Here is a 26,617-nt window from a genome sequence, read left to right as displayed (position 1 = left end):
TAGTGTAGATCAAGATAGACATGGGTAGAAGTTCATATGGGCGCTTTTGATACATGGGTTGTGTTATTCATATGCAACCTGAAGGAGAAAGCCTCAATTATAATACACAGGGGAGAGTCTTTCTCTAGTGATTTCTAAATGGGACCATGGTCCATTCTAACCGTTTAGTTTCGGATTAGAAGAGAGCTAAGCAAACAACTTACATCCTAACCAGATGGGTATGATTTTTCCAAACCCCTTTCGTGCTGGATTTAACATTCCAAGAAAGAATGCATTCAGGACACATAAACGACTACAAAGTACAAAACAAAAGTACTTTGAAGAAATCTTGAGAAATTTCTTCCTCAGTGAAAGGTGGATAGGAAACTTTTGGATTTAATTTTATAGGATGTTGCAATTCAAAGACCATTAAACTGGGTATAACATACAATCCCTCTTTAACCAGACAGAGAAATTACTGGTTGTACTCTTGAGATATTATAAAGCATTTTTAAGGCTGCTGTTAAACTAGGGAATTGTGAATTGGTAGGTTTTCAAATAAGTTCCTCCAGACCTCAGTCTGGTCTAAAGTTTCCTGTTTTTACAATTAACTCCTCATGTTTCTTTGTTGAGTGTGTGTGTGTGTGTGTGTGTGTGCGCGCGCGCGCGAGCATAAAACCTAAAGATAGACCAGAAAGCATCTGGGGCCATCTAGCTCTACAGGAGAATCCAGATTTCTGTGAGGGATGGGTACTAAATTGCATTAACAATACTACCTTAATGTATGACTCCTGTGCTAACTCTTCAGTCACCACTTCGAAATGCCCCTAACCTGCTGTATTTGGTATTAATACTTTTTGTTTTTTTCTCTATGAATGAGGCAGATTGATTTGTCCTAGGATAAACCCAGTATAGGCATAATTACTTCCATATTGTTTTGTCAAGCATCTGGGGGATTACAAAGAAAAGTGGATATGTCAAGCACTGGGCTGCTCCTGAAAGCAATGCTGTCTTCTTGGTGCCTACTCTCCTTCTGTCTGCATTTCATTTGCCAAATAAAGGACCACTATTAAGAAACAGTCATCAGGCCAGAAGCAGTGGCTCTCGCCTGTAATCCCAGCACTTAGGGAGGTCGAGGCAGGCAGATCACTTGAAGTCAGGAGTTCAAGACCAGCCTGGCCAACATGGTGAAACCCCGTCCCTACTAAAAATACAAAAATTAGCCAGGGGGTGGTGGCGGGCACCTGTAATCCCAGTTACTTGGGAGGCTGAGGCAGGAGAATCGCTTGGACCCTGGAGGCAGAGGTTGCAGTGAGCTGAGATCGTGCCACTGCACTCCAGCCTGGGTAATAGAGTGAGACTCCATCTCAAAAAACAAAACAAACAAAAAAAGGAGTCACCAAGCCAGGCGTGGTGGCTCACACGTCTAGTCCCAACTCCTAGGGAGGCTAAGGTGAGAGGGTCACTTGAGGCCAGGAGTTTGAGGCTAGCCTGGGCAACATAGTGAGACTCCCATATCTAAAAGACTTTTTAAAAAGTCATCAAGAGCAGATGGAAAAGATTGCTAGCAATAAGGATGTCTGAAGGCTTGTGTACTGACTAGGGAAATTCAAGGTTCTACTCGTACACTACCTAGCAAAGTCCCACATGAATGCATCCTAATTTTAATTAAGATGATTTTCAAAGGGCATTCAGTTCCCTACTCCTCAAAGCAAGATCCTTTCTCCTGTAACTGAAGTGGAAAGGTTACATTTCAAGTTTTTTCATAAAGGTTCTTTATTTTGAGGGAATAATGTTAAAAACAACGTTAATGACATTTATAGAACACTTACTATAAGCTGCCATTTCACTTACCCCTATTATTAGCCCTGCTTTACACGTGAAGGAACCAAAGCACAGAGACCCTCAATAACGTGCCTAGGCTCACACAGCTGGTGCATATTGGAACTAGGCAGGAAGACTTCAGAGTCCAGGTTCCCAACTACCCAATTAAGAAATTGTGCTGTTTCTTAATTGTGTGATGACAGAAACATTTTTACTGCTAATTTAAAATATATACTCTATGTAAATATTTATGTAATGTAAACATAGCACACATTATAAAACTATATTATCTTTTCTCAAAAAAGATTGCATTCTACATGCCCATTTTACCCCAGGAAAAAAGTCTTTATTTTCCTTTTAAATGAGGAGTAACATTTGATTTTGCCAGGGAACTTAAAATTATGTCGAGGTTCCAGTCGTGCATGGCATGGAGATTTATGACAAATATGTAATCTGTTTATTTGTCACCCAACTTGGATGACTTCCAAATGTTTCTTCTTTGTAGTTCTTGATTTTGCTTGGGATTCCCCCCCACCCCGACCCCTCAATGGCCAAATAGCAAAAAACAAAACAAAACCAAAAAACAATGTCTGAGTCACGTTTGCTCCAGTCAGGGAATACCAACGTGCTGACAGACAGCTCTGGATTTTTAAAAATCTTACTGTATGTCACTTGCAACTCTGAAGAACATTCATGCGTTAGTGGACTGGATTTGGAAGAAAAAAAAAGGAGAAAAAACCCACCAAGTTGCGGCTCAAGTCCCTCTGCCATTTGCTGCAGTGAGTTTTCCTATTCCATTTTGCTGGGGGGAAGGCATGCTTTACAGAACACATCAAACTGTCCGAAAAAGGTTGTCTGCAACCCTCACGTTTAAAAGAGAAGGATTTCTTTCCCTTTCCTTCACATATCAAAGAAGGCACTCGGGGAGGAAACAAACCATAATTAGGCATGAGCGAGCGAGCGAGCAGACAGACCCCTTGCTCTGCCTTCCCTGTCCCCGCCCCCCAAGCCCTGGCAACAGTCCTGGGCGCAAGCGAGGAGCGGGGTGTCTCCCCAGCAGCTGCAGCGAACGCGCGTCCACGCCCGCGCCCGCCGCCAGGATCTGGGCGGCGGCGGCGCTAGCCCGGGGGCGCGCTCGCTCGGGAGCGCGCTCATGCAGCGGTTTTCTTCTCCCACAATCCAGAGGCAGCTGCGCGGGAGGGGCGGGGAGTCGGCGGAAGGATATCGGCGCGGAGGAAGCTGCGCGCTCCCTTTGACGGCGGTCCCCGGCATTGGCGGGCGGCTCTGGCGGGCGGCGAGGGGTGGGGTGTGATGCGGCACTGCGGTTCTGAGGCCGTTACTCCGGCTTCTCCATAGAGGGCGGAGGAGGCTGGAGCGCGGCGGTGATTTTGTGCCAGGGATTCCCAGAGAAGCGCTGAAAAGGCTGGCAGGGCTTAGGAAGCTGGGGGGTTAGGGACACACATTCAAGCCCCCACCCCCGGGAGGGGAAGGGGGCTGGAGGCAAGGCTTGAGGGCGGCGGAGGGATGGTGTCTGTTCGGGGGGAAGGGGTGAGCCCTGCCTGTTGGTGCTGAGGAGCTGCGGGCAGTGGAGGCTCCGCGGGTCGAAAGCGGCTCCATGCCCATCGGTGGGTGGAACGTGTAGAGGTCGGAACGCCGAGGTCGAGTCTGGCGGCCCCTCGGAATCCTTAACGTGGTCTCTGTCTAACGTATTTCATTTAGCCCACGTTGGGATTAATTCATTGGGAGCAGTTTCGCTGGTCTGGCTCCTCCAGGAGCTGGACAACCTTGACGGGCTTTTTGTCTTGGGCTCCAGCCCCCTTTCCCTTCCTCCTCCTCCAGATGCCTTTTCTCTGCCGCTCCTCGCCCGGTACAGACATTTCCAGCGCAGGCTGCTGCTCGTGGTGTCCGTCGTCGAAGCCACTTCTTGGGATTTCGGCTTGTTTCCCTCTGGGGTGTTTTTTGAGGAGGGATAGTGCCCCCCTCCTCCACGATGGGATTTTCCTCCCTTGCCGAAATGGACTTTCATTGATTTCTACTTACTTCCACGTTTAGTGACCAATTCCCTAGGCGTATTTTTGTGGTAGTTCCTTTTTTCAAATACATACTCTGTAAAATGGAGAACGAAATTTTTACTCCCCTTCTGGAGCAGTTCATGACCAGCCCCTTGGTCACTTGGGTAAGTGGGGTGTCCTTTATTGTATATTTTGCTGCGTTATTTGTGGCTGCAGAGATGGAGGTGGGCGTTCATGTCGTGGTGATCCTTCTGTTCTAGGTTAAAACGTTTGGACCTCTGACTGCAGGAAATGGGACCAACCTTGATGAATATGTGGCTTTGGTGGATGGGGTGTTCCTGAACCAGGTCATGCTCCAAATGTAAGTTCTTCCGTCTTTCCTAGGTAACTTGTTTTCTTTGAGAAATAGCATACGGTGAACTTTGAGACACGATGTTTTAAGCCCCTAATTTGCTTCATTGGCCAGAAAAATTCAGGTGGTTTAAGAATTAGATCTTGAAAGGAATGATAATGTTATGCGCTCAGCCCATTATCACAGCTTAGTAATTCTACCTGTTAAAATTGTGAAACTTTAATTTTTCATTCTGTCAACCATGTATCGTCACTTGTCTTCAGTACTGAAATCCAAGCCACATTGTGTCTTCTTTGATAATTTGGTAACATAAGAGAGAGAATGAGAATCTGGTTTCCTAAGAGAGGAAAAAAGACTTTACTGTGAAGTTATGTGCATTCGATGCAGAAATGTTTCTTATTAACCTTTATATCTAGAAATAAGTGGCTCAAAATTTGAAACTCGTTAAGTAATAGCAGATTTCAGAAGGGAAAATTTCAAACAGTTCTGATTGGTGAGGACTCTTGCTGTAGTAAGTAATTTAAATGCCTGTAATAACTAAAGCTTGATGAGATGATTTATTGTGTGAATTATTAGGTTGCTTAATATTTTAGGGATCATTTTAAGGTATTCTTACAGGTTTTGAAATGCAAGTATCAAGTCTTAATAACAATTAGATAACGACTTAGTGGGCAAATCTTTGTCTTTTGTGTTTATAATATTGGGTTTGTACTAAGTAGGAAAGTATGCTTTTGAGATGGGAATTGAATAGTGAAAGTATATTGGTAGCTGGATTAGTAAAATTAAAACTCAGTTTTTATCCAATTACAGATATTGTAGCATACGTGCATTCTAAGTACGCTAATGTAGTTTATCAAACTGAATTTTTCAGTTGTGCTCAAAGTAATGCGTACTTAGGCTTATTTCTCTTTAATAGAATCTGATTAGAAGAGGTAGTTTGGAACTTTTATATGTATGGGAAATCGGTGTGTTATTAATGAATAGTTGTTACTAGAGAATAAGTCTACCTTACTGCTCTGATAACCTTATCAAGTTTGTATTTTATTGATTTAAATTTTTATGTTTAAGACGGTAGAAGTCAAATCTATAAAAAATTGCTCTCGTTAACTTCTCTATGTGCTCAAAGAGATTTGTGGGCTGTTTTTCATGTACGTGTTGATCCTACAGGGAAGTATTATACTATTATACATTTTCAACCAGTGTTTTATTTTCATAGGCACCCAAAGAAATATGTATGTTATCTGAATATGTATATATGTTTTCCTTAAGAAAGGAAAAAAGAGCGTAGACATTATTTCCAGGGTTAGTAAATATATTTTTGACAGCTGTGTAATGGAATTATTTTTTATCCTCAAAATATCTAACTATTTCCTAAGCAAAATGGTAGGATAATAAATTGACTTCTGTTTTGGGGAAACTACATGACAGAAAGGGTAGCCATTACACTAGATATTCAGAACTTGTTCCCCTATGTCTCTTTATGTGCTTATTTTTAGACAGAAAATTTTGAATTTGTGTACTAAAAAAAAATGTGTGTTCACAAAAATAGGGAAATAGATTAGTTTTCCATTTTAATTTTATTTGAACGATTCTTTTTCGAAAAAAATTTGTTGTTTTTTTTTTGCATCCTAAATACTTAACTGAGGTGCTAAAAACAAATACATTAGTTTGTTTCCACTTCGAATGCAGTTTTATGCTAAAAAATATATGTATATTTTGAAAATGATGGTATTCCAAAATAGTGGTTGCCAGGTTGCTGTTTTTCATGAGGGGTAGCTCCTTTCCAAGCCACAAATCTGCTTCTGTATTTTCAGTTTCACCTCTCAGTTTCTTTAGATTTTTTTTTTTTTTTTTTTTTTTGGTGTCCTAATTCTGTTGTAAATGACCTATATAAATTAAAAGAAAAGAAAAGAAAAAAAGTATACTTTTGCTTGGTTTGAATAATTTGCTAAAATAAGATAAACACAAATTTATCTTAATTATTTAACTGATAGGGCAACAAAATATACATTGTTTTAAAAGCTGTATTTTGCTAATTTTGAAGTCATTAGGATTTCTGTTAAGCACTTTACTTAGATTAATGTATGCTTTAATGTACTTTATTATAAAGTGTCAGTTGTAGTTGTAACTCTGTACCTAGTAAATGTAAAAGTTAGGCCTAGTCTAATTTCTACAGTACATTTAATTACAGAATTTGTGGGCAAGAACCCTTTGTAAGTGAAACTATTTATATATTTTCCATGTTTCTTGTGCTTGGAATTCGATGAGTGTCTTGGATCTGTGGGTTTGTAGTTTTTATCAAATTTAGAAAAGTTTCAGTCATTATTGCTACTATATATATATATATATATTTGATCTCTTCACCCTTTTGAAAGTCCAATTACATATATACTAGTCGCTTTGATGTTGTCTTAAAACTTACTGATGTTTAATTCAATTTTCTTTCAGTCTTCTTTGTTTCATTTTGAATAGTCTGTTGTGATGTCTCCAAACTTATTAATCTTTTCTTCTACAATGTTTATTCTGCTCTTGATCCCACCCACCGTATTTTTCATTCCAGATATTATAGCTTCATCTCTAGAAATTGTCTTATATCTTCCATGTCTATGTTTTTCCTGCTCTGTCTTTTCTCTAGCTTCTTGAACATATGGAATATAGTTATAATTGGCTTAATGTCTATGTCTACTAATTCTGTCTGTGTCATTTTGGGGTTGGTTTTGGTTGATTGATATTTCTCCCCATTATGGATTCTGTTTTCTTGCTTTTGCATGCCTGGTGATTTTTTTTTTTTTATTTGATGCCAGACATTTGAAATTTTAACTTGTTTGGTGCTGGATATTTTTGTATTCCATTAAATACAAAAATCTTGACCTTTGTTCTGGGATGCATTAAGTTACCTGAAAACAGTTTGATCTTTTGGGGACATGCTTTTAAGATTTGTTAGGCAGTACCACTCTGTCACACTGTTGAGGCAAAACCCCTCGAATACTCTAGCTGGTGGGAACAGTACCTACTTGGTGGTGTTCGCTCTCAATCTTTTTGGTGGTTCTTTCACTATCTTTGGGTAGTTTCCTCACACTTACATTCTGATAAGTACTCAGACTTGAGGGATACCCTTTGCAGATCTTTCTCACTGTGCAGCTCTCTTAAGTACTCTGCCCTGTGTACTTTAGCTACCTTGCTGTCACCTTTAGCTACCTTGCTGTCTCCAGACTCAGTTCTGTCTCCACAGCTCAGACCATTGTGCTCTGCCTGGATTCCCCTCTTCCTGTTCTGTGGCCTGGAAACTCTTTCAAGGCTGTAATGCTGGAGCAGTTGTTGGATTCATGCTTGTTTCCCATCTATTGGGGATCACTGTCTTTTGTTGCCTGATGTCCAATGTCTTGAAAAATGTTTTATGTATTTTGTCTCCCCCCCACCCCCCAGTTGTTTCAGGGAGGAGGGCAAATTTGGTCTCTGGCCACCAGTAAAAATATGTTTATATACTTTTTTTTTTCAAGATGGGGTCTTGCTATGTTGCCAGGCTGGAATATGTGATCCTAGTGCACTGTGGCCTCAAACTCCTGGGCTCAGGCCATCCTCTCACCCTAGACACTTGAGTAGCTGGGACCACAGGCACGTGCACCACAATGCCTGGCTGTTTATATACTTTTAATTACATTTTTGCTCTGCTAGTCTTATATTATTGCTTTTAGATGTGACATGGACTTTTGTTATAGAAACTTTTTTTTTGAAAGCGTCTCACTCTGCGCCCAAGCTGGTGTACAGTGGCTTGATCTCGGCTGACTGCAAGCTCCACCTCCTGGGTTCATGCCATTCTCCTGCCTCAGGCTCCTGGGTAGCTGGGGCTATGGGCACCCACCACCACGCCTGGCTAATTTTTTGTATTTTTTTTAGTAGAGACGGGGTTTCACCGTGTTAGCCAGGATGGTCTCGATCTCCTGACCTCATGATCCACCCACCTCGGCCTCCCAAAGTGTTGGGATTACAGGCGAGCCACCGCGCCTGGCCAGGAACCTTGTTATATAAGTTTTTCACCTTAAATGTTTATTAAGACTAAGAAAATTGATTAATTTAATGACTCTGGTGTTGCCGTTTTGCACCCAGACTCTGAAAGTGAAGAGCTAACTTCTTCACGACACTGTTTACTGTCTCTGCCTCACAATTTTGAAGTCTGTTCACTGACTTATGATTTACTGTATTCAGAGATGAATCCTGAATTTCATTGAGTAGCTTTTTGAATCAAATAATCTCTGTAAGAACTTGTAACATGACATCAATCCTCTTTAACTAATGGGAAGGAAGAGGGAAGCTATTTAGAGATCTGGAATGATGGGCCAGCTCTTCTGTACATTTTAGGGCATTTTCCTACTTCAGTGGATTGAAATCTTTTATCTTTATTGTTACTTATCAGTTGTAGGGCGTGGTGACAGTGAAGTAGAAATAATTATTTTCCTGTTTAAGATGTCATTTAGTTCTGGAGCCAGTTTTGAATATTACTTGCTGTGAGTTTTTAAGGAATTTGTGACATTGTAGTTAATTTCATACTCCTAAAATTTTAAAAATGTGCAATTCATATTACTCAAATGGTTGAAAATATGGATGTCTTAGGGTTTTAAGTACTGAGAAAATTGTTAATAGTATCAGAACAGTATTTGGAATTATTATTTATGATCCAAACCCATTAGATAGTTATAGAGAACTGTACTTGGAACACTTGGTAATTGTAATATACTTGTTATAGCCTTTCTTTTCCTTTAGAATCTTGGGTTTGAAGGGACTTCAGAAGTCATCTCCTGTTTTTTTTGTTTTGTTTTTTTGGTTTTTTTTTTGGAGACAGGGTCTTGCTCTGTTGCCCAAGCTGGAGTGCAGGGACATGATCACCGCTCACTGCAGCCTTCACCTCCCGTGCTCAAGCTGTTCTCCCACCTTAGCCTCCCAAGTACCTGGGACCACAGACACGCACTACCACGCCTGACTAGTTTTTGTATTTTTTGTAGCAATGGAGTTTCACTATGTTGCCCGGGCTGGTCTCAGCGATCCACCCACCTCAGCCTCCCAAAGTGCTGCGATTACAGGTGCGAACCAGCCTGACTCTTTGCTTGACTCTATTGACTAGCCTGTGGGTTTCCTGAAGCCAGGGACTCTATCTTTTGTCTCTGTATTCCTAGGGCAGTGCTTGACAAACAGTAGGTTCTTGCTGTATTTCTGTTGAATGATTGAATAATAGAGCCATGTGTAGTAAAATAGAATGAATTTGGGCCTTATGTTAGATAGACTTGGGTTCAGTTCTAGCTGTGCTACTTATTGGTATGTGAACATAACATCTCCAAATTACAGTTCCTACATTTATAAGATGGGAGATAATGTTTCCTTCCTGGTGGGGAAGGATTATCTCTACTAAGACAGGGACAGATATGTCTATTTTCTGTTTTGTTGACCCACTATATCCCCAGTCCTGGTTGCAGTCATTATTATTATCTTGTGCTTTACTATATCTAGCTACTTATGGTTCCTCAAGTAAATCATGATAGTTCACAGCTTAGTTTTTTGTTCGTTTGTTTTTGAGGCAGGATCTCACTCTGTCACCCAGGCTAGACTGCAGTGGCACAATCGCAGCCCACTGCAACCTCAAACTCCTGGGATCAAGCAATCCTCCCACCTCAGCTTCCCAAGCAGCTGGGACTGCAGGCATGTGCTACTGCATTTGGCTAATTTTTAAAAATTTTTTTGTAGAGAACAGGTATCACTTTTTTGCCCAGGCTGGTCTTGAATTCCTGGGCTCAAGTGATCCTCCCACCTCAGCTTCCCAAAGTGGCTGGCATTACAGGCATGAGCCACTGTGCCTGGCCTATAGCTTAGTTTTGTATGATATGTTAGTGTCACCTCTATATAGCTGTATGATCTTTAGTAAGTTACTTAATTTGTAAGTGGGATAAAAGTCACAGGATTATTATGAGAATCAAATAGAATAATGTATGTACGATGCTTAACATATAGAAAGTGTCCAATAAATGTTAGCTCTTTATTATTTTATTTATATTATTATCATTAGAATTATTTTCCTCTAGAGCAGCGGTCCCCAACCTTTTTGGCACCAGGGACTGGTTTCATGGAAGACAATTTTTACATGGACCCAGGCTGAGGGGAGATGGTTTCAGGATGAAACTGTTTCGCCTCAAATCATCAGCCTTTATATTCTTATGAGGAGCATGCAACCTAGATCCCTCGCATGCGCAGTTCACAATAGGGTTTGTGTTCCTGTGAGAATCTAATGCCTTTGCTGATCTGACAGGAGGCGGAGCTCAGGCAGTAATGCTTGCCCGCCCACCACTCATCTCCTGCTGTGTGGCTTTCCTAACAAGCCATGGACCCAATCCATGGCCCAGGGATTAGGGACTCCTGTTCTAGACTATCCTTACCCTTTTCTTTGACTAACCAATTCCTGCTCTTCTTTAATACCTTGTGAAGTCCCCAGGCAGAGTTGTTTTCTTGCTTATGATTCTGAAGTACCTTCACCTGAGTAGCTATTGTTCTGCTTTATTACTGTTTAGGGGCTAGATGTTTTGTCTCATATATTGCTAGCACCTAACCTAGTACTTAGCATGTATCACCAGCACCTAGCATAGAAGTTAGCATGTCGTAAGTTGTAAGTAAATGTTGAAGAACTAAGTGAAGATAGCTATAATTGTATTAATTTTCAAAATTTTGAGAATACCTTCTAGTTTTAGTACTGTAGAATTTAGTTTATTTTTTTAGTTTGTCTTCTGTTTCTCCTTTTCATTTGTTCTCTCTCTGTCCCCGTATTTGTTTTAATTACCTTTATTGTATATTTTTCCCACCTATGTTGTATCTCCTTTGAGGCAAGGTGATTGGAACAAGATTTCATGGTCCATAGTTTTTTATAGTATTAGAGTATAGAGTGCTTTCAGTTTGGTTTCCAATAACTTTCCTGTCCAATATGTTGTGTTTTTTGTTGTTGTTGTTTGTTTGTTTTTTGAGACGGAGTCTTACTCTGTCACCTTGGTTGGAGTACAGTGGCATGATCTCGGCTCACTGCAACCTCCTCCTCCCAGGTTCAACTGATTCTCCTGCCTCAGCCTCCTGAGTAGTTGGGATTACAGGTGCCCAATAGACAGGATTTCACCATGTTGGCCAAGCTGGTCTAGAACTCCTGACCTCAAGTGATCTTCCCGCCTCAGCCTCCCAAAATCTCATGCTGGGATTACAGGCGTGAACCACCGCACCTGGGCCATGTTGAGATTTTTTTGTCCACAGCTTTGTATTGGACTGTCTTCAAGAAAAGTCCTTCATGATTGCCTTGTTCTCAGTATGATTCATATTTAGTTAAACTACAGAAATGATGAGAACCTAGAGAAGAACAGGTGAACTAGATGTTATACATGAGAGTATTTTTAAATTTTTTAACTGAAAATTTTCTCTTAATATATATTACGGGAAACTAGTTCTCACAGGATAAATGTAAAGGAAGACCAATTCTTTCAACAGGACACCAGTTGACTTTTAGGATCCACGAAACAGTTTGATACCATTCTAGGCATGAAGTTTTCAATATTTAGAAATAGTATTTGAGATTATACTTGGTATTGGGACATCTGTGTAATACTTAATTTATTAATTAGTAAACTGGCTGCTTTTGGAGAGTCAGAGTGGTAGGAGGGCAAAAACAAAAACATGGACCTGAAAGTTTAAATCCTCAATCAGTCATTTAATATTTAGCTAGTTATTGAAATTGGAAAATTACTTTAAATGTTCTCTTTATTCCTGATTCTATTTTTATGGCTTCTTAGATCTATTTTGCTAGTTTAATAATCTGTCTTTTTTTTTTTTTTTCTTTGAGACAGGGTCTCTGTCTGTTGCCCAGGCTGGAATGTAGTGGCGAAATCTTGGTTCACTGCAACTTATGCATCCTGGGCTCAAGCGATCCTCTCACCTCAGCCTCCTGAGTAGCTAGGACTACTACCATGCCTGGCGAATTTTCTTTGCTTTGCTTTTTTTTTTTGTAGAGGCAGAGTTTTGCCATGTTGTCCACACTGGTCTCAATCTCCTGGGCTCAAGCAGTCCACCACCTCAGCCTCCCAAAATGCAGAGATTAGAGGCATGAGCCACTGTGCCTGGCCTAGTTTAATAAAAATTGGTGGATAAAACTGATTAACTTCACTCTGAGTGAGAGGAGATCTGCCCCTAACATTTGTAAGATCCAGGATAAGCATTCATTTACCACAATAGGCCTAAATATTTAAAGCTTATAAACCAGGCCAGCAAATCATTAACTATATTCTAGTCTTTTCTCTTGATAAATATACCTTCATAATGACTTGAAAGGTTCAAATTTAAAATCTGTGGAATTTAGAATTCATAAATTCACAGTTTTGCAGCAGAATGTGGTTAAGCCCAACCTCCTCCCCCCATCCCTGGCTCTTTCTGGCACCACAAAGAGGTCTCATGTACATGCTGTGAACACCTTGCATGCATGCACAAGGTCTAAGCTCTTGTACTCCCATCCCCAAACAAGTACTCCTTGGCCCAAGGGTGTACACAAGTGTGGCACAGTCTATTCTAAGGACAGACCTAGGAAAGAGGTCTGTGTGAGCCCTGAAATTGAGTTAAAAGTGTTTGGGCAAGAAATTGCAAAGTTCTGGGTACCTGGAGTGTCATTTAAAAGTGGGTAGGTAGGCCAGGCATGGGGGCTCACGCCTGTAATCCCAGCATCTTGGGTGGCCGAGGCCGGTGGATCACTTGAGATCAGGAGTTCAAGATCAGCCAGGCCAACATGGTGAAACCCCGTCTCTACTAAAAATACAAAAATTAACCGGGCATGTTGGCGGGCCCCTGTAATCCCAGCTACTCGGGAGGCTGAGGCAGAAGAATCGCTTGAAGCTGGGAGGCGGAGGTTGCAGTGAGCCAAGACTGCGCCAATGCACTCCAGCTTGGGTGACAGTGAGACTCTGTCTCAAAAAAAAAAAAAAAAAAAAAAAAGGAAGTATATAGGCACATACCCCTGTTTACATGGGCTCCTTTCCCAGTGGAAGCATGTGGGCCGAGGAGGGCCAGAGTGGGACTCAGGGCAGAGCTCTTTCTTGTCAGGATCTAAGTGTAATACTCGGTGAAAGGGATGAAGGGCTAGTTCCTTCAAAGATCAATTAATATGGGAATAGTTTCTAAGTGCTTACTGTGTAACAAACTGCTAGATGCTAGGAATAGGATGCTTTGCCCACGATAAGGGGGAGGTGCATGTAAACAAATTGCAATGTGGTATCTGTGCCATGATAAGGAATTATGTTCTTGAGACAGTGTTCGCACAGAAAGGGAAGTGATGATTTACATGGAGGAAAGGCTTCTTGGAGGAGCTGTTTGAGCTGGACATGAGAGCTCCGTAGGAGAAATCAGACTGAACAGGAGTCATAAGCAGTGGGAGAGTGGAAGGAAGGACATTTTAAGCAAAGAAAATAGCATGAAAAAGAGGCATGAAGATGTAAATAACTGTGGAGGAATTAGGTTTGAGAAAAGTGGAAACATTTTACAAGGCTGCTAAGAGGAAATCACAAAGAGTGTCAGTTAAAGATGAATACAAGTATTGTCATGCAGGGTTGATGGCTTATTTGAGATTTGGAAACCACACATTTGTAGTTGAGCCAGTGAGCATGGTTGACTAGCCAGTAATGCTTAGCTGCTCAGAAACGGACAAAAATACCTGTAGAATTTATTCAGAATTCTGAATAAACAGACGTGGGATGAGAGAAAAAACAGACTACAGATTCTTAGCTGAATAGCTGAATAATAATGTGTGAGCATTAAAGTGAGGAAGAAAGCAAAGATTAGTAGGAAGCTTAGAGATTAAAGGTTGTGTTACTGGAAAGGGGTCCCAGTCCAGACCCCAAGAGAGGATTCTCTGGGGCAAGAAATAATTTAGGGCGAGTCTATAAAGTGAAAGCAAGTTTATTAAGAAAGTAGAGGAATATAAGTATGGCTGTTCCACAGGCAGAGCAGCCATGAGGGCTGCTGATTGCCCATTTTTGTGGTTATTTCTTGATGATATGCCAAACAAGGGGTAGAGTATTCATGCCTCCCCTTTTTAGACCATATAGGGTAACTTCCTGCTATTGCCGTGGCATTTGTAAACTGTCGTGGCACTGGTGGGAGTGTAGCAGTGAGGATGACCAGAGGACACTCTTGTCAGCATCTTGGTTTTGGTGGGTTCTGGCCAGTTTCTTTACTACAACCTGTTTTGCCAGCGGGGTCTTTATGACTTGTATCTTGTGCCAACCTCCTATCTCAACCTGTGACTTAGAATGCCTCACTGGCTGGGAATGAAGCCCAGCAGGTCTTAGCTTTATTTTACCTAGCCCCTATTCAAGATGGAATTGCTGTGGTTCAAATGCCTCTGAGAGTTGTAATAAGAATGAAGGAAGAGGCCGGGCGCAGTGGCTCAAGCCTGTAATCCCAGCACTTTGGGAGGCCGAGACGGGCGGATCACGAGGTCAAGAGATCGAGACCATCCTGGTTAACACGGTGAAACCCCGTCTCTACTAAAAAATACAAAAAACTAGCCGGGCGAGGTGGCGGGCGCCTGTAGTCCCAGCTATTCGGGAGGCTGAGGCCGGAGAATGGCGTGAACCCGGGAGGCGGAGCTTGCAGTGAGCTGAGATCCGGCCACTGCACTCCAGCCTGGGCGACAGAGCTACACTCCGCCTCAAAAAAAAAAAAAAAAAAGAATGAAGGAAGAGTAGGTTAGAAGTGAGGACATGAGAGAGGGTGAAAAGATAGGAGGTCAAGGTCAAAGTAGATTTTCAGAATTTGAGATTTTGGAGGTTGCAGTTCTGTATAGTGGTTAGGACTATGATTAGACAATACTAATGGGTTGATAAAATAGAATAAAATGAAGATAAGTAAGCTGAGTAGGAATTTTCTTCCTTTTTTTTTTTTTTTTTTTTTTTAATGAGACTGTGATCTCTTGATTTCACACTACAGGTAGAAGTTAGCATTTTGAATTAAAGTAGAAAGCTGGGGCCAGGTGCGGTGGCTCACACCTGTAATCCCAGCACTTTGGGAGGCTGACGCAGGCGGATCACTTGAGGTGAAGAGTTTGAGACCAACCACACCAACATGTTGAAACCCCATCTCTACTAAAAATACAAAAATTAGCTGGGCATGGTGGTGAGTGCCTGTAATCCCAGCTACTTGGGAGACTGAGGCAGGAGAATTCCTTGAACCTGGGAGGTGGAGGCTGTAGTGAGCTGAGATCATGCCACTGTACTACAGCCTGGAAGATAGAGCAAGACTCTGTCTCAAAAAAAAAAAAAAAAAAAATTAAACTAGAAAGCTGGGCAATATAATTAGTGGGGAAGAAAAAAAAGGTAATTGTTTATAACATTTTATTTTATTTTATTTATTTATTGTTTGAGACAGAGTCTTCCTCTGTCACCCAGGCTGGAGTACAGTGGTGCGATCTCGGCTCACTGCAACCTCTGCCTCCCGGGTTCAAGCAATTCTCCTGCGTCAACCTTCCTGGTAGCTGGGATTATAGGTACCCACCACCATGCCCGGCTAATTTTTGTATTTTTAGTAGAGACGGGTTTTCACCATGTTGGCCAGGCTGATCTCAAACTCCTGACATCAGGTGATCCACCTGTCTCGGCCTCCCAAAGTGCTGGGATTACAGGCATGAGCCATCGTGTCTAGCCCATAACTTTTTATATTAACATAGTCCTTACATTAAAAATCAAACTTTGTGAGGTATCTCAGTAGTCCTTCATGAAAAATTTTTAGATAGTGTATTCTTTTTTTTTTTTTTTGAGACGGGGTCTTGCTCTGTTGCCCAGGCTGGACTGCAGTGGGATGATCACAGCTCACTGCATCCTTGACCTCCCAGTCTCAGACGATCCTCCCACCTCAGCTTCCTGAATAGCTGGGACTGTAGGTGTGTGTCACCATGCCTGGCTAATGAAGATTTTTTTTTTTTGTAGAGATGGGGTCCTACTTTGTTCCCTAGGTTGGTCTTGAACTCCTGGGCTCAAGCAATCCTCCTGCCTTGGTCTCCCAGAGTCCTGGGGTTATAGGCATTGGCCACTGTGCCTGGCCTGTATTCTTAATGTGACTGATTTTTCCTAGTGAAGGCTAGAAAAAAAGTTGAACTTCACATTATCATCAATAACATAACTATTAATGCCTCCTTTCCCTGGGTGGTGAAGGACCAAGGAAGTTGGTTTAGTTTTAGATGTTGGATACTAGTCTTTGATTTTTTTTTTTTTAATTTGAGACAGGGTCTTGCTCTGTCACCCAAGCTGGAGTGCAGTGGTGTGATCACAGCTCACTGCAGCCTCTGCCTCCTGGGATCAAGCGATTCTCATGCCTAAGCCTCACGAGTAGCTGGGATTACAGGTGTGTACCACCACACCCGGCTAATTATTCTTTGGTATTTTTAGTAGAGACGGGGTTTTTCCATGTTGGCCAGGCTGCTCTCCAACTCTTCACCTCAAGTGATCAGCCTGCCTCAGCCTCCCAAGTGCTGGGATTACAGGTGTGAGCCACCGCACCCGGCCACTAGTCCTTGATTAAGACCTGAACTACTACAAAGTAGTGGAGGATGAGAATTTACAGGGAAATACCAATGGAAAGACAAAACCCCTAATCCATGGTTTAAAAGGTGAACTGTAGTAATATCTCAGTTAACTTGAATAATTAGGGAAAATGGGGTGAGTTTTCTTATATTTGAAGGTTAACTTAATTTTTTCCAGCTCTTTATTTCGTATGTTTGCAAATGAATTAGACTATATTTCCACCTTTGCAAATAGAATGTACATGTAATGATTCAGAATTTATATATATATTTATTTTTTTTTTCCTGAGACAGAGTCTTGCTCTGTTGCCCAGGCTACTGGAGTGCAGTGGCGTGATCTTGGCTCACTGTAACCTCCACCTCTTTGATTCAAGCGATTCTCCTGCCTCAACCTTCTGAGTTGCTGGGACTACAGGGCATACCACCACGCCTGGCTAATTTTTTGTATTTTTAGTAGAGATGGAGTTTCACCGTGTTAGCCAGGATGGTCTCGATCTCCTGACCTCGTGATCCACCTGCCTCAGCCTCCCAAAGTGCTGGGATTACAGGCGTGAGCCGCCGCACCTGGCCTGTATCTTTTTTTTTTTTTTTTAAACTTAAGTATTAAGTATAGCAGCAGCCCCCAACCTTTTTGGCAGTAGGGATCATTTTCATGGAGGACAATTTTTTCCATGGACCAGGGCGGGGAGCATTAGATTCTCATAAGGATTGGGCAACCTAGATCTCTCGTATGGCAGTTCACAATAGGGTTCGTGCTCATAAGAGAATCTAATGCTGCCGCCAGTCTGACAGGAGGCGGAGCTCAGGTGGTAAAGCTCACCTGCCCACCGCTCACCTCCTGCTGTGCAAACTGGTTCCAAACAGGCCACGGCCCTAGACTAGTCCTTGGCCCAGGGGTTGGGGACCCCGAAGCATAGTACTGAATGTGTGTACTGACTAAGACAAACCTGTAGTTAATAGTGAATGATCCCAACCAGGTATTTGAAAACAAATCTCTGGTTATTAGGTTGCTTTTTTCTTCTTCTTTTTTTTCATTAATCTGTATGGGTTTCATGTTTCTTTTGAGAGAGAGAGTGTGCTGAGAGAGTGAGTTGTACGGGCGTGTGAACTGGAATAAATTAGGGAGCCCCGATGTCTAGAAGTTAGGTTTGGCCCCTGAAGGTATGGTTAGTCAGGGAAACCTATCTGTGAAGGAAGTTAGATTTGATTTAAACCTTGAAAGGTGACTGGACTTGGATAGCTATCCATGAGGAGAGGGTATTTTAGGCCAAGGAAGCATTTTGGGGGGAAAGCATACTGCACATATGATTTGGGAAATGGTGAGGAGACTTGCCTTACTGGAGGAACCAAGTTGAGGAATAGTACAATACAGTATTTTAAAATCTTAGGTCATTTGTTCCTTTGCCTTTTAAAACCTATTTAGTGGCCGGGCGTGGTGGCTCATGCCTGTAATCCCAGAACTTTGGGAGGCTGAGGTGGGCAGATTACCTGAAGTCAGTTTGAGACCAGCTTTGCCAACATGGTGAAACCCCATCTCTACTAAAAATACAAAGATTAGCTGGGTGTGGTGGCACATGCTTGTAACCCCAGCTACTCAGGAGGCTGAGGCAGGAGAGTTGCTTGAACCCGGGAGGCAGAGGTTGCAGTGAGCCGAGATCGTGCCACTGCACTCCAGCCTGGCCGACAGAGCGAGACTCTGTCTCGAAAAAACGACTCTTTTGCTAAATTGGAGGTCCCCAAAACAGTTTCTTTCTCATGGACCATTTGTAGAACATGGCTGCAAGTTTTGTTAACTTGTCTATTAATAATTCCTTACCTTTCTGTATGTGTATCTTTCCTCTAACTTGGTTCATCTCATCTTGAATGTATGTGTGGCTATTTTTGTCTTCTATTTTACTTTTTATTATATATCTAATTTAATTTTTGTCTGTCTTAGTGCTTTTGTAATAGGTATCTATTATTTTGCCTTTAATTGGTGGGTTTATAATGAAGTTAGCGTTGATCCATTTGGAGCACTTTTCTGGTACATTGAAAAAGACAAACGAATATTGTGGTAGTCTTATTCATATACTTAGAGTTGTCCTGTATGGGGACTTTTTAAAAAAATCAGAGAAATTGGTGATTGGAAAAAAGATGTTCTTTTTTTTTTTCTGAGACGGAGTCTCGCTCTGTCGCCCAGGCTGGAGTGCAGTGGCCGGATCTCAGCTCACTGCAAGCTCCGCCTCCCGGGTTCACACCATTCTCCTGCCTCAGCCTCCCGAGTAGCTGGGACTACAGGCGCCGCCACCTCGCCCGGCTAGTTTTTTGTATTTTTTAGTAGAGACGGGGTTTCACCGTGTAAGCCAGGATGGTCTCGATCTCCTGACCTCGTGATCCACCCGTCTCGGCCTCCCAAAGTGCTGGGATTACAGGCTTGAGCCACCGCGCCCGGCCAGAAAAAAGATTTTCTTACCAAATTTAAAAACTGCTTACTTAAGTTTCCATGACTAAATTTAATTCATTAATTAGAAGAGATTGTTCTTTGGGATTTTTTTCTCATTTTAAAGGGCTTTCTTCTCAAAAATGAAAGTGATACTTGTTACCCATAATTAATCAAGTGAACTATTTAAATTACCTTAGGAGGGGAGTACAGATTAAGAAGCCTTACTATACTGAATTGATAGTATGGGAGTGAAAGCCATAGTAGGTAAGTCTGTCACTGATCAAGGGAAATACCTGACTGTATATCAGCTCACTTTGCAATTTTTTGAGTCTCTAGGCCTAAGTAGATCTGGAGCAATTACTACTCTAGAATACTGATTAAAACCAACTTCTGTGACCCAATCTTAGGGCTTAGGGACGATGGGTAAAATGTTCCATCACAGATCAGTGCTGTCCATTGAATCTATAAACAGCCTTCTTTTGTTTCAGTTACTGGTCATGAGGTTGGCAACCATATAAGTGAATGTTCTAGATTAGCATAATATTAAGTCCCCAGGTCTCTATACCAACAACAGGAATTGAGTTACCTAATACAGTAGTTCTCAAATGAGATCAGACCCCTGCTAGCACAGAGATTCCTTCAAGGTTTGTCTGTCAGGTCAGAATTATTTTCATAATACTACTAAGGATGTCCTTTGCCTTTTTTTGTGTGTTGCTAAAGCACTGATGGTGCAAAAGCAAAGGTTAGTAAAACTGCTGACATTTTAGTATGAATCAAGGAATTGTACCAAATTGTATGGGCAATCATTGTATTTTTCTCATTATATACTTGTAAGACATATATAAATAAACCCAGTTTCACCATGTCCTTGATGAAGCAGTGAAAGTTATTTTGTTGGGTCTTGACCCTTGAATCTATTTAACATTCCGTGGGCAAAATGGGAACCATATATAATGTTCTTGCTCGATGATTATCTCAAGAAAAGGTATTCATGATTTTTGAGTTGCAAGGTTGAAGTAGTCCCTGTTTTTTGGAACACCATTTTTATTTGAAAGAATGACAGACAAACTGGTTGTTAATACTTGAGTACTGGGCAGACAGTTCCTCAGAAATGAATAAAGTGAGCCTGTCACTTCAGGGAAAACAACTGATTGTTGTCAATGATGAAATTTGATTTACAGAAAACATGGGCTTGACAGCTTTGATGAGATTGGAGGTGATATTAATGAATGTGTTTTGTTTTTTGTTTGTTTGTTTTTTTAAGACGGAGTCTTGCTCTGTCGCCCAGACTGGAGTGCCATGGCTTGATCTCAGCTCACTGCAAGCTCCGTCTCCCGGTTCACACCATTCTCTTGCGTCAGCCTCCTGAGTAGCTGGGATTACAGGTGCCTGCCACCATGCCCGGCTAATTTTTTGTATTTTTAGTAGAGACAGGGTTTCACCGTGTTAGCCTGGATGGTCTCCATCTCCTGACCATGATCATGATCCATCCCCCTCGGCCTCCCAAAGTGTTGGGATTACAGGCGTGAGCCACCGTGCCTGGCTGTTTTTTTTTTTTTTAAAGTAATAAAATGTGCTGACATTTGGAAGATCTGTATAATTCAGAGAACCAATAATTTCTAAATGGCCAATGAATAATGTTAAGAAGTTATGCATACATAGTTAAAAGATCATTGAATGTGCCAGATAGACCAATGGATTTTAATGTAAAACAGAGAAAGAAAAGTTCATTGATATTCAGATTCCACATTGCACTTAACCTTTAAGAAATAACCTTTACTGGATATTGGTAATATCAAAGAAGAATATCAATAATTATGTGAATGTGCCAATCATAATTTTCCTTTTTCTGATTACATACTTGTGTGAAGTCATTATTTCTTATACTTAAAGCAAAAACAATGTATCGCAGCACACTGAATGCAGAAGCAGGTTTAAGAATACAGCTGTATTCTATTAAGCCAAACACTGAGATTTGCAAAGAAGTGAAAGAATGTTATTTCCCACTAAAATGTTATGTTTTGAAAAAGTTATAAAAATGTTCCTTATGTTAACAAACACTATTATGTTTAGGTGAATTAATATTTTAAAAAATTCTTTATTTTAAATTTTAATATAGTAAATATAGATAGATATAATGCACATAAACAAAAGCTCTTCGGGAATCTGCAGTAATTTTTTAAGAGTAAAAAGGGGTTCTGAAACCAAAAGTTAAAAAACTGCTAACTTAATATTTGAAGGGCTAAGTTGACATTCTAATAAATAAAGGGTGGGTTCAGCCATTTTATTAAGTTTAGATGAAACTGAAGTAAAGTATATGTATAGTACTGGATTTTAATTATTTTTGCGTCCATTTGCAGTTTTTAAATTAAAGCATTACTTCTGTTTGCTAAATCAGTGAATATCATGCTTTACTGCTAGCTTAATCTTGGACTAACTAGAACATGTCATAGATTTTCCAACTTTTGAAAAGGTAACTTAATGTGTCCAAAATTATGCGAACAAAAACATGAAAGACTGTGTCTGTAATCTCTGTATGGTAATTATATGTCACATACCTCTCCAAGAATGACCTGTTCAGTCAGTGTGAAGATCAAGATAGTTAATATATGTGAAAATATTCTGTAGGTAGGTAAAAGCTTATATTAATATTAGACTTCTTGTTGGCTGTCATGCAAAGTAATTGAATTTATGAAAGTGGGAAGAAATTGAGTTGAAGGAATATATATATATATATATATATATATATATATATATATTTTTTTTTTTTTTTTTTTTTTTTTTTTTTTTTTTTTTTGAGACAGAGTCTTGCTCTCTCATCCAGGAATGCAGTGGTGAGATCATAGTTCACTACAGCTTTTAACTCCTGGCCTCAAGTGATCCTCCTGCCTTAGCCTCCTGCGTAGCTAGGACTACAGGCACACACCACTATCCTCAGCTAATTAAAATTTTTTTTTTTGTAGACAGGGAGTCTTGCTATGTTGTACAGGTTGGTCTCAAACTCCTGGCCTGAAGCGATTCTCTGACCTTAGCCTCCCAGAGTGCTGGGATTATGGGTATGAGCCACCTCCTCTAGCCAATACATTTTTTCCCTTAAAACCACTGATTTTCTGTAATGTACCCTCCAAACAGTGCTGCAAAATAAGAAAGCCACTAATTTTCCTGAAATACCTTACTACTTGGATACTTGGATAACCCTTAATGGTGGTGCTGTTTACCCAGTTAATTATTTTTCATCAAGCAAACATTCTGGTTTATTCACACTTAAAGTTAGATACGTAAATTAGTTATTTCAGATGTATCATGGTAACATGCAAATATTACATAGTTATGTTATTATATAATTTATCTCAAAAATTTTAAAAGACCACAAACACACTACAACTGTAGTTTTAAATTACAGTGCCATGATCAAAAACCCCCATCAGTTAAGCACCAACACAGAACAGATGGTCTAAGAGGACATACAACAGGTTTACAGTCTGGAGGAGAAAAGCATAGAGCCATTAAAACTATCAGATTTCTGTTTCTTATATATATTAGTTAATGAATAAGTAAAGATATAATCCTTGGTCATACAGGGACCAAATCTTAAGAGTATTAGTGTTGCAAAATTGCTAACTTTAACTTCGTATTTTTTCCTGATTTATAAATTTTTATATACAATGGTTGATAATACTACTGTCCGTTTATTATTTTAATTGAAATTAATGCAACTTGTCATAAGTAGGTCATTTATAAATGTGAAATTGCTTGAGGCCATCTTTTACTGCCATGTTGCATTTAACTCCTGGTTGAACAGATTTGAGCTGTATTAGGCTATTTGTCACTAAAGCATTTTTTTACTTTTCATCTTATAAAGGAAGATGGTTGACTTGAAATTGTGCTGCCTTGGAAATAGCTGTGTGTGATTGGAAAGGTACTTGCTCACATTTCACATGCCACGTGTATCTTGTTCAATAGCTCATCTTTTATTTTAGAAAACGGCCTTTCCCAAGATACATTCTGTAGAAAAAAATGGTATAGTAACACTTTCAAAAAGAGCCTGATGAAAACTTTATTGTGATTATTTATTCTGAATTAATTTTTGTTTTGCATTTTAAGTATTAAACAAAATGAAAGGCAGAATATTTGGAATATTTAATAGACTACATTTTCTCTTTAGAGAATTTTGTGAGTCATACTTAATAGACTATATTTCTTTTTAGAACATTCTGGAGTCATACCATACTGTTTGTTTAAATTACTGTATTGTGATTTTTATTATAATAAAAGTATTGGAATACAGGATTCAACCTGAGGAAGCTGATAAAAGCACACACACACACAGGAATGAGTGTTTTTTTCTGTCTTTATATTGGATGCATTATTTTTATAGAAGAAATTTTTAATACTGTTTTCTTTTCTTACGGGGTTTTTTTCTTTTTTTTTTTTTTGGTGGGGGACGGAGTCTCCTTCTGTTGCCCTGGATGGAGTGCAATGGTGCGATCTCGGCTCACTGCAACCTCCGCCTCCCGGCTCAAGCAGTTCTCTGCCTCAGCCTCCCGAATAGCTGGGATTACAGGCACCCACCACCATGCCCAGCTAATTTATTTTTATTTTTATTTTTAGTAGAGATGGGGTTTCACTATCTTGGCCAGGCTGGTCTCGAACTCCTGACCTCATGATCCACCCACCTTGGCCTCCCAAAGTGCTGGGATTATAGGCATGAGCCACCGCGCCTGGCCCAGAGTGACAACTTTTTAAACTTTTTTTAAAGCAATTTCTTCTGTTATTTAGCCCATATATAGGGATAATAAAGCGATCACATCCTTAGGGTGAAAGGGCCTGTTTTCTGTGATCCTAACATATGTCAGTATGACCCTTACTCATATTGGGCCTGCATCAAATGGGAAACTCAAGCCTTATAATGGGAAGTTTATTGCTTTCTAGATCCATGCCGAGAGTGCTTAATGGTTATCCTGGGCTCTAAGTACAGAAAGTTATAGACTGTGATATAACATCTGATGGTTATAAAGAAATAGGAACTTTTCAGTTCTGTTTTCATACTAAAATAACTCTCGAATAGGTACAGTATAGAAGTTATAGATAGAGACTTGGAGTGCTTAGGGTATTAGCCTGTTCAAGAACTCCACTATTCTATTGGTTTTCCTAGAGTCAAATCAGAGCATAGAAACCCTTCACAGCCCATGTGCTCATTTCATAGATTTGTAGACACAAAGCAGCACAGTTTTATGAAGGGATATAGAAAGTTTTCATTCACCTATCTTTAAGATCCCTTTTGATTGTGAGGTTAATTTTAGGTGTTGAAGTACTTTTCTCTCAAATGTTTAAATTGCGTTTTTCATTTTTCCTCAGATTTCTAAAATTTCATCTGGTATCATTAGTATATAACTATATAATTCCTTCCTTTTATACCCAGAATTATTTTAATTGTTAAAAGCAGTCTTTCACAAAGTCTGAAAAAAACTTAATATAAAACATCATTTTTTTTTTTTACAAAAAAATTTTAAAAGATTTTGATTAAACCAAAATTCTAAATTCAGAAAACTTGCTAATTCTTGAAAGAGCTTTATGCAAAGACTGTAGAATTTCCTGACAACTGAATAAATTTCAAGATATCATGTGAGGAATATTGGACACAAAATTTAAGAAGCATTAACACTTTTTTTGAAAAAACGCTTTAAAGGAAACAGAACTTGGTAACAACTCTGTCAAGGACAAAGGTAGCATTTACATTATAAAATTTATTAAAGGAATGATATCACCATGTGTTCATTAGAATATTACACATCCAAAGTATAATATAATCCAAATTGTGTATTTGGATAATCCAAATTAGTATAATCCAAATTGTATATGGTCATGTAGTAATGAGCTTGCACTACAAATAATACAGTTTTAAAATTTATATATATTTTTAGTTCTAATATTAAATTTTTCTTAGGCTGGGCGCGGTGACTTACGCTTGCTATCCCAGCACTTTGGGAGGCCAAAGTGAGAGGATCACTTGAGGCCAGGAGTTCAAGACCAGCCTGGTCGACATACTGAAACCCCATCTCTCCTAAAAATAACAAAAATGAATCAGGTGTGGTGGCGGGTGCCTGTAATCCTAGCTACTTGGGAGACTGAAGCAGGATAATTGCATGAACCCAGGAGCATTGAGCTGAGATTATGCCACAGCACTGCAGCCTGGGTGACAGAGCGAGACTCCATCTCAAAAAAAAAATTTTTTTTTCTTGAGTACTTATTGTTAGAGTTAAATACCCAGGTTTATAATAAAATATCACCACAGTGAACTGGAGGAGGGAAGGAAATTAATCATCTTTAGTTTGATTACTCACTGTGAAAACAGAATTGGGAATATGCTCAAACAATACAATAAAACAGTGATGTATGATGTACACTTGGGTTTTAGAAAAAACATTGCTGAAACCTTTTTTTTTTTAAGTCAGTCTTTTCTTTGTTTTCTTGAATGATCCTATAAAAGGAAAAACTAGGAGAGAGTAAAGGAGCTCTAGGATCCTAGGCAGATTACTAGTTTGAACTTTGGTTTTCTGATTTATGGTGAATCCAGGTATCTCTAAAGTGTTTCTAGGTCTAAATGTGGTTAGTGTATGAGTAGGAGACAGTCATAGATGAGAGGTATGTAAGGGATTCAAATGTAGAATAAAGAAAATAAAAATAAAAGATAGAAGAAGGCTAGAAAGGAAAGGTATTTAGTGTTTGCAAATGAAATTTATATAACTGTAAATATACCTAAAATTTTTGTTACTGGTGTTGTTCTTACTCTGTTCTCCCAATTACAAGTATAATTTTCTCCACAATGATAGCTTGACTAGACCGAGCTTTTATGCATTAAGTAATGTGACCAGTACAGTAGGTACTCAGTGAGTATTTGTTTAACTTACTGACTAAAAAAGATACCAGACAAGAAAAAAGAAAAAAAAAAAAAAGATACCAGAGTCGATTGCCTAAATAAAACAGGTTTATTTGTTAAATAAAACAGGGTTTTTCCTTCAGTTTTACCATGACTTCTTGACCATGCTGCTGTTTGTCTTTGTTTGCCATGACACGTGATCTGACTTCTACAATATAGTCTCCTTGTTTTTGTAAGTAACTAGTTCTAGTTGATGCTTTTATTTGAGAGACTCGCTTTTCCATTTAAACTCTCATTTGCCTTGGGCTGTTCTGATTTTTTCACTATTTGTCTTGCAATAAGCATAAATCAGTCACAGGTCAGATTTAGCTTGCCTTGCTAATAGTCTTCCTTGTTCTGCAGATCTCAAATTGTAGTTTAGGACTCTATTATTCAACTGATTTTTGATACGCACCTTAGTAAGAGAACCTATTCCAGACTGCCAAGTGAGTTGTTAGCTTGGAGATTGTCAGCTTGTAACTCTCAATAGAAAGCAATGGTTTAAAAAACACTATGCTTAGTCTTTGTT

The 26,617-nt window shown here is 39.9% G+C and overlaps 1 protein-coding gene across 13 annotated transcripts in view; it reads left to right on the top strand.

Moving 5' to 3' along the window:
• The first annotated feature begins 3,138 nt into the window (after nucleotides 1-3,138).
• Nucleotides 3,139-26,617, top strand: part of CCDC88A (coiled-coil domain containing 88A) — a 129,485-nt gene continuing 106,006 nt past the window's right edge. For 8 of the 13 annotated variants that reach the window (XM_073023004.1, XM_038006953.2, XM_038006955.2 and 5 more), the window contains exons 1-3: nucleotides 3,363-3,979; nucleotides 4,076-4,176; nucleotides 9,168-9,245. In XM_073023004.1, coding sequence (XP_072879105.1) covers nucleotides 3,917-3,979; nucleotides 4,076-4,176; nucleotides 9,168-9,245 — 242 coding nt within the window. In that variant the 5' untranslated portion in view covers nucleotides 3,363-3,916. Of the gene's footprint in view, nucleotides 3,980-4,075; nucleotides 4,177-9,167; nucleotides 9,246-26,617 lie in introns of all 13 variants that reach the window. The other 5 variants (XM_007970585.3, XM_007970580.3, XM_007970582.3 and 2 more) reach the window with 1 other exon arrangement.

The sequence above is a fragment of the Chlorocebus sabaeus genome, chromosome 14 (genome assembly GCF_047675955.1).
Source record: "Chlorocebus sabaeus isolate Y175 chromosome 14, mChlSab1.0.hap1, whole genome shotgun sequence".
Classification (NCBI taxonomy): domain Eukaryota; kingdom Metazoa; phylum Chordata; class Mammalia; order Primates; family Cercopithecidae; genus Chlorocebus; species Chlorocebus sabaeus.
The sequence above is the reverse complement of the archived record's forward strand: the minus strand, read 5'-3'. Positions and strand labels throughout refer to the sequence as shown.